The sequence below is a fragment of the Anabrus simplex genome, chromosome 2, assembly GCF_040414725.1.
Source record: "Anabrus simplex isolate iqAnaSimp1 chromosome 2, ASM4041472v1, whole genome shotgun sequence".
Classification (NCBI taxonomy): Eukaryota; Metazoa; Arthropoda; class Insecta; order Orthoptera; family Tettigoniidae; genus Anabrus; species Anabrus simplex.
In genome coordinates this window covers 482,673,048-482,686,458 of record NC_090266.1, presented here as the reverse complement: position 1 = coordinate 482,686,458, position 13,411 = coordinate 482,673,048, and the positions used below count along the sequence as shown (strand labels likewise).

Here is a 13,411-nt window from a genome sequence, read left to right as displayed (position 1 = left end):
CCGAGCCAAAACTACTGGACATACAAAAAATGCAATTTTGGGGATATATTCATATTATGATGTAGGTGCTCGCTAAGAGGGGATTTTTGGTTATTCCGTCCCTAGGGGGGTGAAACGGAGGGTGAAATTTTAAAATGAGTGTGTCTATATCTCAAAACTTAAAAAAGTTTACAGATGTAAAATTTGGAATTTAGAATCTTCATTAAAAATAAAGAAACACGTTTTTTTTTTCTTTTCGGAAAATCCCAATAGGAGGGGTGAAAAGTGTTGAATGCCTTTAATGAGAATACTTATATCTCGGAAACTGAAGATATTACAGACCTGAAAATTGGTATTTGGGATCTACTTTAAAAATAAAGAAACATTTATTTTTTCATTTTTGGAAAATCTAAATAATGGGGGTGGGGGGGGTGAAAAGGAGGGTGAATTTTTAAAATGAGTATGTCTACATCTTAAAACTTTAAAAATTTACAGATGTAAAAATTGGTTATTTAGAATTTCCTTTAAAAATAAAGAAAGATGTATTTTTTGTTTTTTAGAAAATCCAATTAATGGCGGTTAAACAGGAGTAAGAAATTGGCGTGAATTTTTGGAAAACAATATGTACAGAATATCTGAGAAATGTAAAATGTTACAGATGTAAAAAGTGGGTATTTGGAATCTCCTGTAAATGTAAAGAAACATAGGTGATTTGTTTTTGGAAACTCCACTTAAGGGGAACTAAAAAGGGGTGAAATTTTAAAATGAGAATTTCAACAGTACTGGTATATCTCAAAAAACTTAACATGTTACAGAAGTGAAAAAGGTATTTTTTATCTCTATTGAAAATAAAGAAACGTGTATTTTAGTTTTCGGAAATACCACTTGCATGGAGGGGCGGTAAAAGTGCCTGAAAATGGTGTCGAATTTTTTTAATTAGGTGACTGATATCTCAAAATGAAGATGTTACAGATGTGAAATTTGATATTTGGAATCTGCTTTAAAAGTAATGAAACACGTATTCTCGGAAAATCCAATGGGGGGGGGGGGGGTGAAAGAATTTAAAAACTAATTGACTTAATTGTATGAGAATACATACATCTAATAAAAATTAAAGTTGTTACAGATTTTAAAATTGGTATTTGGATCTCCTTTAAAAACAAACAAAAAAGTCGCTTTGGGGGGAACCATCTTGGGGGGCAGGAGTGAAAAGGAGTTGAATTCCTTTTATGAGGACACACAAATCAAAAACTGAAGAAGTTTTAGTCGAGATAATTGGTATTTAGAAGATCCTTTACTATTAAAGAAACAAGTATTTTTTGCCGGAAAATTCACTTAGGGGTGGAGGAGTGTGAAAGGAAGTGTAAAAAGTGAATTATTTTTATGGGGATATTTATATCTCAAAACTGAAGGTAATAGACGTGAACATTTGTGTTTGTAATCTCCTTTAAACACAAAGAAACACGCCTTCTTTTAATTTTTCTTGGGGGGGGGGGGCTAAATAAACTTAACGGCGCTGGGGTGTAAAAGAGGTGAGACCAATTGATTTTACTGTTCATAATGTACTTATAAGGAGCCTCCGTTGCTCAGGCGGAAGCACGCTGGCCTCTCACAGCTGGGTTCCGTGGTTCAAATCCCGGTCACCCCATGTGACATTCGTGCTTCACAAAATGGAGGCGGGACAGGTTTTTCTCCAGATACTCCAGTTTTCCCTGTTATCATTCATTCCAGCGACACTGTCCAATATTTCATTTCATTTGTCATCCATCAATCATTGCCCCAGAGTAGCACTTCGGCAGCTGGCACAATTCCTATTGTCCCCGCTAGATGGGGCTTTATTCATTCCATTCCTGATCCTGTCGAATTACTGGAAACAGGCTGCAGATTTTCGATGTACTTACTCTGTTCACAAACCGATCATTTTTAATCTTTCCTGGGTTCATTTTCAACAGCCACATTTTCCTTTGGGGAACGTTCTTAGATTACAGTAGGTTCTCCTGGCATATAAATAAAAATTTAAACACATTTGAAATAAACGATGGGAATGAGATTGCCCGTCAAATTGTTCACCTCTATAATAAGGTCAATAATGCACGGAAGTACAGTATGTCATTCGTATCGCCAGAAATCCCGCACGCTTGCCTATGCGCGACAATGGTACTGGTCACATTGTCAACAATGACAATGGCAGCAGATGTATTTTACCGCCAAGTAGCGGTCTTGCATCTTGCTGTGGGGTCCAGAACATCTATAATAATAATAATAATAATAATAATAATGTTCTGGACCGTCGTCAAATGTGCGGACCACGCTGGAGAAGGGTCCTGGCCAGGTAATGACTAAGAATGCAGTCCAGCTGCTGGTTCAGTACCGCCAAGGCACCCAAGACGACACCACGCCGGATGTCTTGAAGAATTTGATCCATATTAAAAGTGCTTAAAGGAAAAGTTGGCAGAGATTTAGGGACCCAACTGACCGGGTGGAATACCTGGACCTAGCCTGGGAAGTACGAAATCGATTGTTGGAAAAAAAAAAAGATTGAAAAAAGGGTGGAAACTTGGTGTAATCTATTAGAAAACCAGTCAGATCGCGAATTTTGGCGGATTCTCGCAGTAAAAAGAGTCGGATCGCGAATTTTGGCGGATTATATATCTAAAACAATAAGCATTCAATTATAAATTTCAGTATAATACCGAAGCGAAGCACGGGTATCTTGCTAGTATATATATAAAATAACTTGTCCTGACTGACTGACTGATTAATCATCGCCGAGCCAAAGCTACTGGCCATAAAGAAATGAAATTTTGGGGATACATTCATATTAACATGTAGGTGCTCGCTAAGGGAGGATTTCTGGATATTCCTTCGCTAAGGGGGTGAAAAGGGATGGGGGTGAATTTTTAATATGAGGATATCTCAAAAACTTAAAAGTTTACGGATGTAAAAATCGGTATTTAGAATCTCCTTTAAAAATAAAGAAACACATATTTTTTTGTTGCTAATGGGGTGAAAAGAGGGGTGTACCTTTTTAAAATAGGATATTTATATCTCAAAAACTTAAAAGTTTACATACGTAAAACTTGGTATTTGGAGTCTCCTTTAAAAATAAGGAAATACGTGGTTTTTTGTTTTCGCAAAATCCCATTAAGGGGGGTGAAAAAAGGGGGAAATTTGGTTGAATACTTTTCATGAGGATACTTGTATCTCAAAACTGAAGATGTTACAGACATGAAAATTGGTATTAATAATCTCCTTTGAAAATAATGAAACGTGTATTTTTTTTTGTTCGTACAAATCCGATGAATAGGGGGTGAACGGGAGTGACAAACGGAGTGGAATTTAAAAAATATATGTCTAGGCCTACAATATATCTCTGACACTTAACATGCTACAGACTTGAAAACTGGTACTAGGAATCTTCTGTAAAAGTAAGGAGACATAGATAATTTTTTCGGAAAATCCACTTAAGGGGAGCAAAAAAGGGGGATCAATTTTTAGAATGAGCATATCCAAAGTATATCTCAAAAAATTAACATGTTACAGACGTGAAATGTGGTATTTTTTATCCCTTTCAAAAATAAGAAACACGTATTTTTTATATTCGGAAAAACCACTTGGGGGGGTTGGGGGAGGGGCGGGTAGAAAGGACTGAAAAGTGGGTTGAATTCTTTGCATTAGTATACTGATAACTCAAAAACTACAGACGTTACAGACGTAAAAAGTGGTGATTGGAATCTCATAAAGAAATACATAGTTTTTTGTTTTCGGAAAATCCACTTAGGTGGGTGTGAAAAAATTTTAAAATTAGTTACCAGTAAATTATTTGTATGAGTCTACTTATATCTCAAAAACTATAGATGCTGCAGACATGAAAATTGGTGTTCGGAATCCCCTTTAAAAGTAAAGTAACACACATTCCTTTGATTTCAGAAAATCCAATTAAGGTGGGGGGGGGGTGAAAGAATTGAAGAATTTACTGAATTATTTGTATGAGGATACTTATATCTTCTGATAACTAAAGTTGATACAGACATGAAAATTGTTATTTGGAATCTTCTTTAAAATAAAGAAACGCTCGTTTTAGCGGGAAAATAAACTTTGGGGGGCGGGGTGAAAAGGAATTGAATTCCTTTTATGAGGTCACATATCTCGAAAACTGAAGATGTTACAGTCATGCTAATTGGTATTTAGAAGTTCCTTTATAAATACACATGTATTTGTTTGTTTTCGGAAAATTCGCTTAAGGAGGGAGGGTGAAAGGAAGTGAAAAAATTGAATTATTGTTATGTGGATACTTATATCTCAAAAACTGGTGGTTACAGGTGTGAAAATTGGAGTTTGGAATTTCCTTTAAAAATAAAGAAACATGCATTTGGTGGGTGGGGTGAAAAAGGAGTGGTGTTATTTTTGTGAGGATACTTATATCTCAAGAAAGAATGTTACCGACGTGAAAATTGGTATTTGGAATTTCCTTTAAAAATAAACACGAATTTTTTTTTTGTTTTCGGAAAATCGACTTGCGGGGGAGCTGTGAAAATAAGTAAAGAAGGAGTTGAATTTTGTTTAAGAGGATACTTATATCTCAGAAACTGAAGATGTTACAGACGTGAATGTTAGTACTGTATTTTGAATGTCTTTTAAAAATAAAGAAACATGTCCTTTTGTGTTTACGTATAATCCACTTAAGGGGTTGAAAAGAATTGAAAAAGTAGGTGAATTTTCGAAATGAGTACTGGTACATCTTCAGTATATGTCAGAAAGTTAACATGTTACAGACATGAAACTTGGTATTTGGAAAGTCCTTTAAAAATACAGGAACACGTACATTTTTGTTTTCGTAAAGGGCACTTAACGGGGGGTGAAAAGGAAGTGAATAATTTTTAATGAGGATGCTTATATCTCACAAACTTATGATGTTATAGACACGCAAATTAGTATTTGGAATCTCCTTTAAAAGTAAAGGAACATGTACTTTTTTTTTTTTTTTTAATGGGAAGGACTGATAAAGTGATTCAATTCTTTTTATAGGGATTCTTATAACCTATCTCAAATCTGAAAATGTTAGGAATCTCCTTTGAAAATAAACTTTTTACAATTTGTGAGAAGACTGTTTCTCATATGTACAGTTCTATGTTGCATGGTCATCTTAGCCCCAAAAGGCAATAACACAAACATGGTTTACAAAGAGTTTCCTGGCTAAATGAAACTCAATTTGTCGGTGAATGTTTGGTAATTTAGAGATGTTCAGATAATGTCTTTGTACAATACCGATGAACGATTACATTTATTAATTTATTATTTTACGAATTCCACGCGAGCGAAGCCGCGGGTAACTGCTAGTGGTTAAATATAGACATTATAATTCTGCAAGCACTTATTTGTGCATCAAACTCCTATATTTACATCGTGGACAGACATACAGCTGGTGCAGATTTTCTGTATTCCTGTAGCGACTGTATTGTCTATTAATATAGCCACTTAAGTGCAGCCATACCTTATCACTAGGGCTCGGGATTTGAAGACCTATAAATTGCCTATAAAGGACCTATATCTAGACCTAAAAATATCCAAAAAAAGGCCCTAAAAACTAGCAAATAGGATGTAAAAATGTGATTGAAATTCATTCATAATTTTAAATTTAATTTAATGAACAAATATAATGTTTAAAAATGGTAAATTTTGCTGGTATGCAACATGCAGTGCAAAAATATGAGTAAAATAAGTTTTCTTTCAGACAGTGCCGTTACATAATTTTAAAAAGAAACTCCATGTTTGTTAGAAAAAGTACTTGCAGAATTTAGAAAAAAAAATATTTCCACCTAGAATGAATTCAGTGAACCCACAGTGGACATCCTGGAGGAGGAAATTGAAATTATTATAACTGGAATCACATTTGGCATAACTGCACTAGTTACAGAATTTGGAATTTGGAAACCTTACCTCATTTGGCCTTGCAGTATATCACAAGTGTCATCTCCAGATTCTTAGGTGGAAAAGAGTGTCTGTTTTCAGACAGCACGTTGTAAAACATTGAGAAACTGATGCATTGCTTTGTGAGAATTCTCATTGTCACTGTTTGCTACAGACATGAAAGAAGTTATATAATTTTCCATTTATTTGCTTCATGTGTTAAAAATAATCAGCAGGCTGGTTTACATGACTGGTGTTCAATTACTAAATGACATTTAAGTGGAGATTTCAGACTACTTTTAGCAAGAATGTCACTACAAACAACAAAGTGCTCTTTCGGACAACAGTCCTTGTCATCTGTATAGGATAATTCAAATCACTGAGCAAGATGGCTACATAGTTTGGGTAACATAGATGTGAGCTTGCATCGAGGAGATAGTGGGTCCAAACCACACTGTTGGCAGCTCTGAAGATGGTTTCACATGGTTTCATTTTCACACCAGGCAAATATGTTGGGACTGTACCTTAATTAAGGTGTTGCTTCATTTGCATTCCTAGGCTTGTCCTATCTCATTGTCCCCTTAAGATCTGTCTGTGTAACTTAGAATGGATAACAAAAGAGAGAATTTCTTCTCTTTACACGCAGTTGACTTGTATCGGTTTGATACACATCACTAGAAGTTGGATCTTCCAGCAGCTTGATGCAACACTCGCTCCTAATTTCTGTTCCCATTTCAGAATTCCAGATTTCAGCCACTTATCCATTGTAGATGTGAACTGAAATGATTCTGATACCAATATAGAGAAACATTTTCCAGTGAGGGCAAGTAGGCTTCTGTGTGTTTTAGTGTTCTCCCTGGAAACTTTTTAATAGGCTCACCGCTCTGCAGTTTTTACCGACCGCCTGGCTAGTTCTAGTTACATAATACAGTAAAACATGCTCAAAGTGGAACTTCAATAAAACTAAAACTTGTCCACTACAGAATATTTTCTCGGTCACAGTGAAGCTTATGGCATTCTTACTTTTGTATAATGCAGCATCTTCTCAGTGCGGAAATGGAAATGAATAATGAAAGAATTCTTTAAAATCTACTTGTACAATGCAGAAAATATTAGGAACTGATGTAGCTCTACGTTCAATATTTGTGCATTCTTTGGACACTGACACGTGTTTGGACAGAGTGATAATACAGATGTTGGAACAAATGAAGTGCTTGAAAATCGCCGCTATCCTACTTGTGACAAGCAAGAAACGTTCCGTGGGAGGCAGAGAACTTCATTTGAAGTGATGAACAACTTATGACATGCAACATTTTCAAATCAGCTACAGCCCTTCTATCAGTGAGAAAGGCTGAGAAAGAGAAAGAGAAAGAGGAAGAGATGGAAGAAGGAGATGAGCAAAATGTTGATCAGAACAAGTTCCAAACCTACTTACAGGCCCACCTTGCTTTTGTGATGTAAAGCAGTTTGCCATTACATCTAACTCTTCCATTCTTCTTGAACTAATGTACCTAGCTCAGGACTGCATTCAGAAAGACACAGTTTGAAAGAAGGGGAAACAACTTTCTCTGTATGATCAGTGGAAGAAAGCTTAGTGTAGGAAGTATTGTATAGAGTCTTATGATGGAAATAAGTTTAAGGAACATACAGTACATCCACTGTTCGGAATTAGTATAATATAGCATTCCTCTAGTGCCAAAATGATACATACAATGTATCATTCTGTATGTAATAGTAAAGCGCAATAATATTACTAGTAATAATAATTACTATCAAATCAGTATACTACAGTACTACGAACATCAATCTAGATAATAGAGCGTCATGTGTAGAGAGCTACAGGTAAGCTCTAAACAATATTTAAAATGACTGTTTACGGTTGTAAGGCAAAAAAAAATAATAAATAAAAACAATGTTTTGTGTAATGCAGAAACTTGTCTAATTCGGAATTATTTTTTCGCCCCTTGCAATTCCACTTTGAGCAAGTTTTGCTGTATTAGTACATATTTGAGTCATTGGGGGCTCCAAATTAAAATGTAAATTCTGTAAAACTGTTTTATTTAAATGATAAATCTTCATTATTGTCAGCATAATTGCATCAGTTACATCGGAGTTTAAACATTAAGCTTGACTACCACTCATAGTGTCGTACGCGAGCAGTATCTGGATTAGGGAGCAATTGCATGCAAGCACTCGACTCTGCATGACGTCACAAACCCATATCTCCACACCAACCCTGGGGTAAGCCCTGGTGTAACATGATTATGAATGAGCGTTAGAACACTGGAAGTTCAAAATACTGCATTAGGTCTTGTTTTTGATAACGCTAAAATAGTTCACCTTTACAGTTAATGTTTACCGGTCTGATATTAATGTTAATGCCCTCTGTGGATCAAGGGTAGTGTCAGCGTCCAGATCCCAAGATAGCAAGTTCCAACACAGCAGATGCAGTCAGATTTTTCAAGGGCGGAAAATGTCCACTCGACACTCAAAATTGTTGAGTAAGCAGCCAGGTGGCATCAAATTAACAAGGTGGTTGTTGTTGTTGTTGTTGTTGTTAACAATGCCTTGAGGGAAATAAATGGAAATTTTATCATATTCATTTCTTATACGGAGGTCGAGTCATAAGTCATGGCGACTATTTTTTTTTTCTTGCGAACAGGAGACAACACGGAAAATCTAAGATATGCATTTGGAAACGTGCGGTATGTACTTGCGTATGATACCACTAGATGGTGTATATAAACAACAGTGTGGGTCTAAGCATGCCCCCAAGTTCAGTGTGTGAGTGAGAGCGTCACAAAATGGAAGTCAGCAAGCAGGAGAGAGAATTAAAATAGCAGTTCTCTGTGGCAGAAATGCACCCCAGTGCCATGCAGAGCTGCTGGAAGCATTGGGTGTGTGACTATGATCTAATCCACCAAAAAAAAAAAAAACTAATCCACAAAGTCAAGAAGCCGTTACATGGACAACGGTTTGCTAAAAAAGAGGACATCGTAACAGCATTTCGGAGAGAGGTGTCCTACGTTAGCAATACACATGCAGCGAATGGTATTCAGCGCCTGCCCCACCACTGGCAACGCACAGTGGAAACCTTCGGTGATTATTTCGAAGGTCTGTAACCAGTGGAGACCTGTCCTTTGTACGTAGTCTTATGTATTTGCTGTCTATACCATAATAAAACAATGTTTACCAATGGCCTGTGTTCTGTCACTTTCTTGCGAGAATCTTCTGAATTCAGAATTTGTCTTCAGGCACTATGCATAAGTACATGTCCTATATTTCCAAATGCATATCCCGGCTACCCATTCCTGCCACCCGACTGACAAAAATTTCTGGGGAGAATAATGTGATTGGTTATTACATTTAAAGGTATTACATTTAGAAATTTGGAGTTTGATTGGATGTGCATATTCTGAAATGAAGCTCAGTCATTCCCAAGAGAAAGTTTGGATTTTAGAAATTAATATAGAAACATGTATTTTAAAGTCCAAATAAAGTGCAATTCAGTACATTTTAAGACTGTCCCTCATGCTACTAGAAGGCAACAAGGGGTTCGGATATGTCTGCAAACTTTTCAACATGTCAGAAAGACTTCAAAAGTATTAACAGATGGCAGATAATTGGGCAAGTTTACAATGATCGTTTAGGAGGTAGAAATCCACGTTCTCTACCGGGCCCTAATTATTATTATTATTATTATTATTATTATTATTATTATTATTATTATTATTATTATTATTATTATTATATGTTGTAGTTCCTGCATACTGTATGATATGTCTGTTATATTTGGACGTGACAAATTGCAGGTCTTTCTTTATTGTCTCCATATTTCATGGATTGCAGGTGGCAGTCTCTTGAGTATTGGCAGCCTAGAGAAAAAGAAGGGATTGAAGAAGTTGGCAAAGTCCATTGGTGAGTTTTCTTACTCAAATACTTAAAGTTATTTATGGTACAGAATGTGTAATGGCACAATATTTTTTTACTTATTTTCATCATCATCATCATCATTTCCCATTATCCAGCTGTAGCCAGGTAGGGGCAAATATGGTTTCTCTCCACTTTCTTCGGTCTTTCCACCACTCCTCCTCCAACACTGTGTCCCAGTCCAGGTTTCTTTCTCTAATACTGCGTTGGATTGTGTCCTTCCATCTCAATCGTAGTTGTCCGCGGCCTCTCCTTCCTTGCATTTCCATCACCTTTTTTGGTATTCTTTCATCACCCATTCGCTTTGTGCCCAAACCATCTTAGTCGACTCTTCTCTATTCCTTATTTTGTCTCTTCTACTCTTCTGTATCATACTCTTCACGAACTTCATTTTGGCTGCCTGTATTTGACTCTCATTCTTCTTTGTCACTGTCCAAGTTTCTGCTCGGTAAATTGTTATGGGTACGTAATACATCTTGGACATAATTTCCTTTGCTTCCATTGGCACATATTTGTCCCATAACATGTTTCTTACACTATGATAGAAACAGCTTCCGGCTTGAATCCTCTTACTAATTTCAGCATCCAGTCGAGCATTCTCCATTAATTCACTCCCCAGGTATTTGAACGTCTCTACTAATTCCAGGGGCTTGTCTGCAAGTCTAATCTGACCTTTCCCTTCCTTCTCCACTCTAGTCATCACAAGAGTTTTACTTTCTTCTACACTTATTTTCAATCATCATTCTTCGATCTTCCCATTCACCACATCCAACTGTTCTTGGATAATTTTAGTCGCCAATAAGTTGTATTTTCCATGGAAAGAATATAAAGAAAAAATATGACATCATAAACTTAAACATCCATGATAAAATTCAGTTATGTGCTGTGTTATCATCTCATGCAAAGAACGATGCAGAAATTCACTAGATTAAGCATTGCAAGCATTTTGTATCTTCTTGCACGAAGGAAGATAAAATACTTGTTAGTATCTCTTTCTAGTATTAATTTGAGTGAATTGTATGTGTGACACTTATTATTAATGAGTTCATTTTGCCTGTGTGGATTGTCTTCATTCACAAGGTGAAATATCGAGTTCTGTGTCTGTCTTTCTTATATGAATTTGTTCAAAATTTGACTCATACCAAGACCATAAAGTAAACTTAGCTCTGCATCAGTATTAATGTGAAGCATATTGCAAGCACTGCCCAGATCAGTAGACCAGGAAAGGTAAGGACACCACATAATAACCAAATAAAAACATCTCTGGTAATGTGTGAAATTTATTTTTTATGGAAAAAGTTTAATAAATAATAAAGATTTAAAAAATTATTGATTACAATATTCAGTACCAGTAGTTTGTGACCTTGAGATGATAGGTTCATAATTCTTAATTTTTAACTTGCTAGAAGAATTAATCTCTTCTCCAAGATCAAATTGAATTCATGTTGCAAGAGGAAATTAGGTAGTTAAATTTAATTCTGGAATAAAATTGGTGACTAGTCATGATAAAATATTCTCCTCTTAGCATGGTTGTCAGTCAGTGAGGCTAGTCTTACTCCCTTTAGAAGATTAGGGCATATCACAACTAAAATTATGGGAGAGATCCCAAATGCCTGCTATTGAAAGGAATCAATACCACAACAGTTCCTAAAATAAGACTTCACAGGACATTTAACTTCCATAAGTGATACTTTCAGATAAGACAATCATCTGAATTTCAAACTGGTACATCCACAAGTCAGAAAGCAAGAATCAGAAAAACAAAGTAGTCAAGAAGACTATGCTATAAAACAATAAAAGGGTAGGTAAACAATGTGTTACCAATAATGGTGACCTGCTTGTTGATTGATCTCTCATAGTAAGTTTAAAATTAATTTAGGTGAGCATCTAAAGCATAAACCAAAAATAATTACACATAACGAAATAAAATTATAGTTTGAAATTTACTCTGAACTAAGGTAGCCCATAATACAGTACTTACTCCATCACAATCCGGTACAAGTTTCACCAACATAACCCAGTTACAATTTACATAGCTACCTCAGATAAAATTATGCCAGAAAATTGTCTTGAAAGGAAGACTACTGCACGGCAATGCTCAAACACAGTACTGATGTGAAATTAAATGTGCGTGGAGTAGAATATGACTCAAATTAAATAAGAACGATACGTATCGTAACAGATACCAGAAAACCATCTTAATCACACCACCAGTACTGATCAAAATAGTTTTCAGTACCACGTACTATAATTAATATAACTTCATATAGAAGGAGATTTATAACAGCTGAATCTAGAAGGTGACTAAATTTTGTTGTATTTTAGGCTGTGATACTCAAATAAGTTCCAAAGTTTGTATTTAAAGTTTGTGATTTTGTATTAGGGAATAACAATGAATTAAAAAAGAAATATCTATATAACCTTTACACAATATGGTAAATTAGGTTAAATATCTTTGCACGATGTTAATTCAACCTCAACTTAGGACAATAAGGACATTCACTGCTAAAATCCTGAAATGTACACACCACGTAGTATTTAAATCGCATCATGTATGTTGATTTTTGTGAAGGCCTTGTGGTAGCGTGGAATCCATTTTGACAAGATTAACTTACAGGACATGGTGAGGAATTTTCCAAAAAAACTTTATTTCAATTTAACACACACACACCTATGGTAGAACATCGACGGGACTGAAAGAAAAGGAGACATCATGGTGGAATGACAAGGTGAGAAAAGCACTGATAAGAAAGAAAAGAAAAAAAACATATTAAGAATGGAATGGAATAGAGATAATAAAAGATAGTAAAAGGGAATGCAAGAAACTGGTAGGAGAAAAGAAAAGTTGGGAGGAATTTACACAAAAGACTAAAACATATAGAGCTGGCAAAAGAATTCTGTATGGAATTATACGAAGTAACAGGAAAGAAAGAGTTTATACAATGATGATAAAGAGGAAGGTGGAGAGTTGAGAACAGATTCGGAAGAAATAAATGGAAGATGGAAGGAGTATTTTGATAAACTGCTAAATGTGAGAAATTGTGCAGAGGAGACGGTAGTAATACGGTGTGACGACTCAACAGTAGAAGATGATACAACATTGTTAGAAGTGGGATTAGCAGTCCATAAAATGATAAAGGCTGCTGGACCTGTTGGACTACAATGGATATACATATTGAATCAGAAGCCTGGGGCAATGGAGTAATAAGAATAAGAATGATACTAGTCTTTAGGAAGGGAGACAAGAACATGTGTGATAATTATAGTGGAATGACACTTATCACAAGTGGCAAGAATACTCAAATGGGTATTAGACAGGGGAATGAGAAGAAGGCTGTAGAAGTTGGAAGATCTACAGTGGACCCAATCTTCAGCATGAGTCAATTAATGGAAAAGAATTGGAAATATGGAAAGGATCTGATTTTGACATCCATAGATTCTAACAAAAGCATGCGATAGTGTTCCCAGGGAGAAGTGGGAAACCATGGTCAAAAATAGACTGGGTACACAAGCTGTAGAAATGGTGCAAGCAACACACAACAAGTGCGTCAGCAGCATACAGACTCTGGGTGGAAAGACTGAATGGTTTAGA

At 35.8% G+C, this 13,411-nt stretch overlaps 1 protein-coding gene across 3 annotated transcripts in view; it reads left to right on the top strand.

Moving 5' to 3' along the window:
• The window catches only part of Rip11 (Rab11 interacting protein), a 302,722-nt gene that overhangs the window by 96,459 nt on the left and 192,852 nt on the right, over window positions 1–13,411 (top strand). For all 3 annotated transcript variants that reach the window (XR_010859090.2, XR_010859089.2, XM_067139175.2), the window contains exon 6: window positions 9,739–9,807. Coding sequence is in view for 1 of the 3 variants with exons in the window: in XM_067139175.2 (XP_066995276.1) it covers window positions 9,739–9,807 (69 nt within the window). In the remaining 2 variants the exon portion in view is untranslated. The remainder of the gene's footprint in view (window positions 1–9,738; window positions 9,808–13,411) is intronic.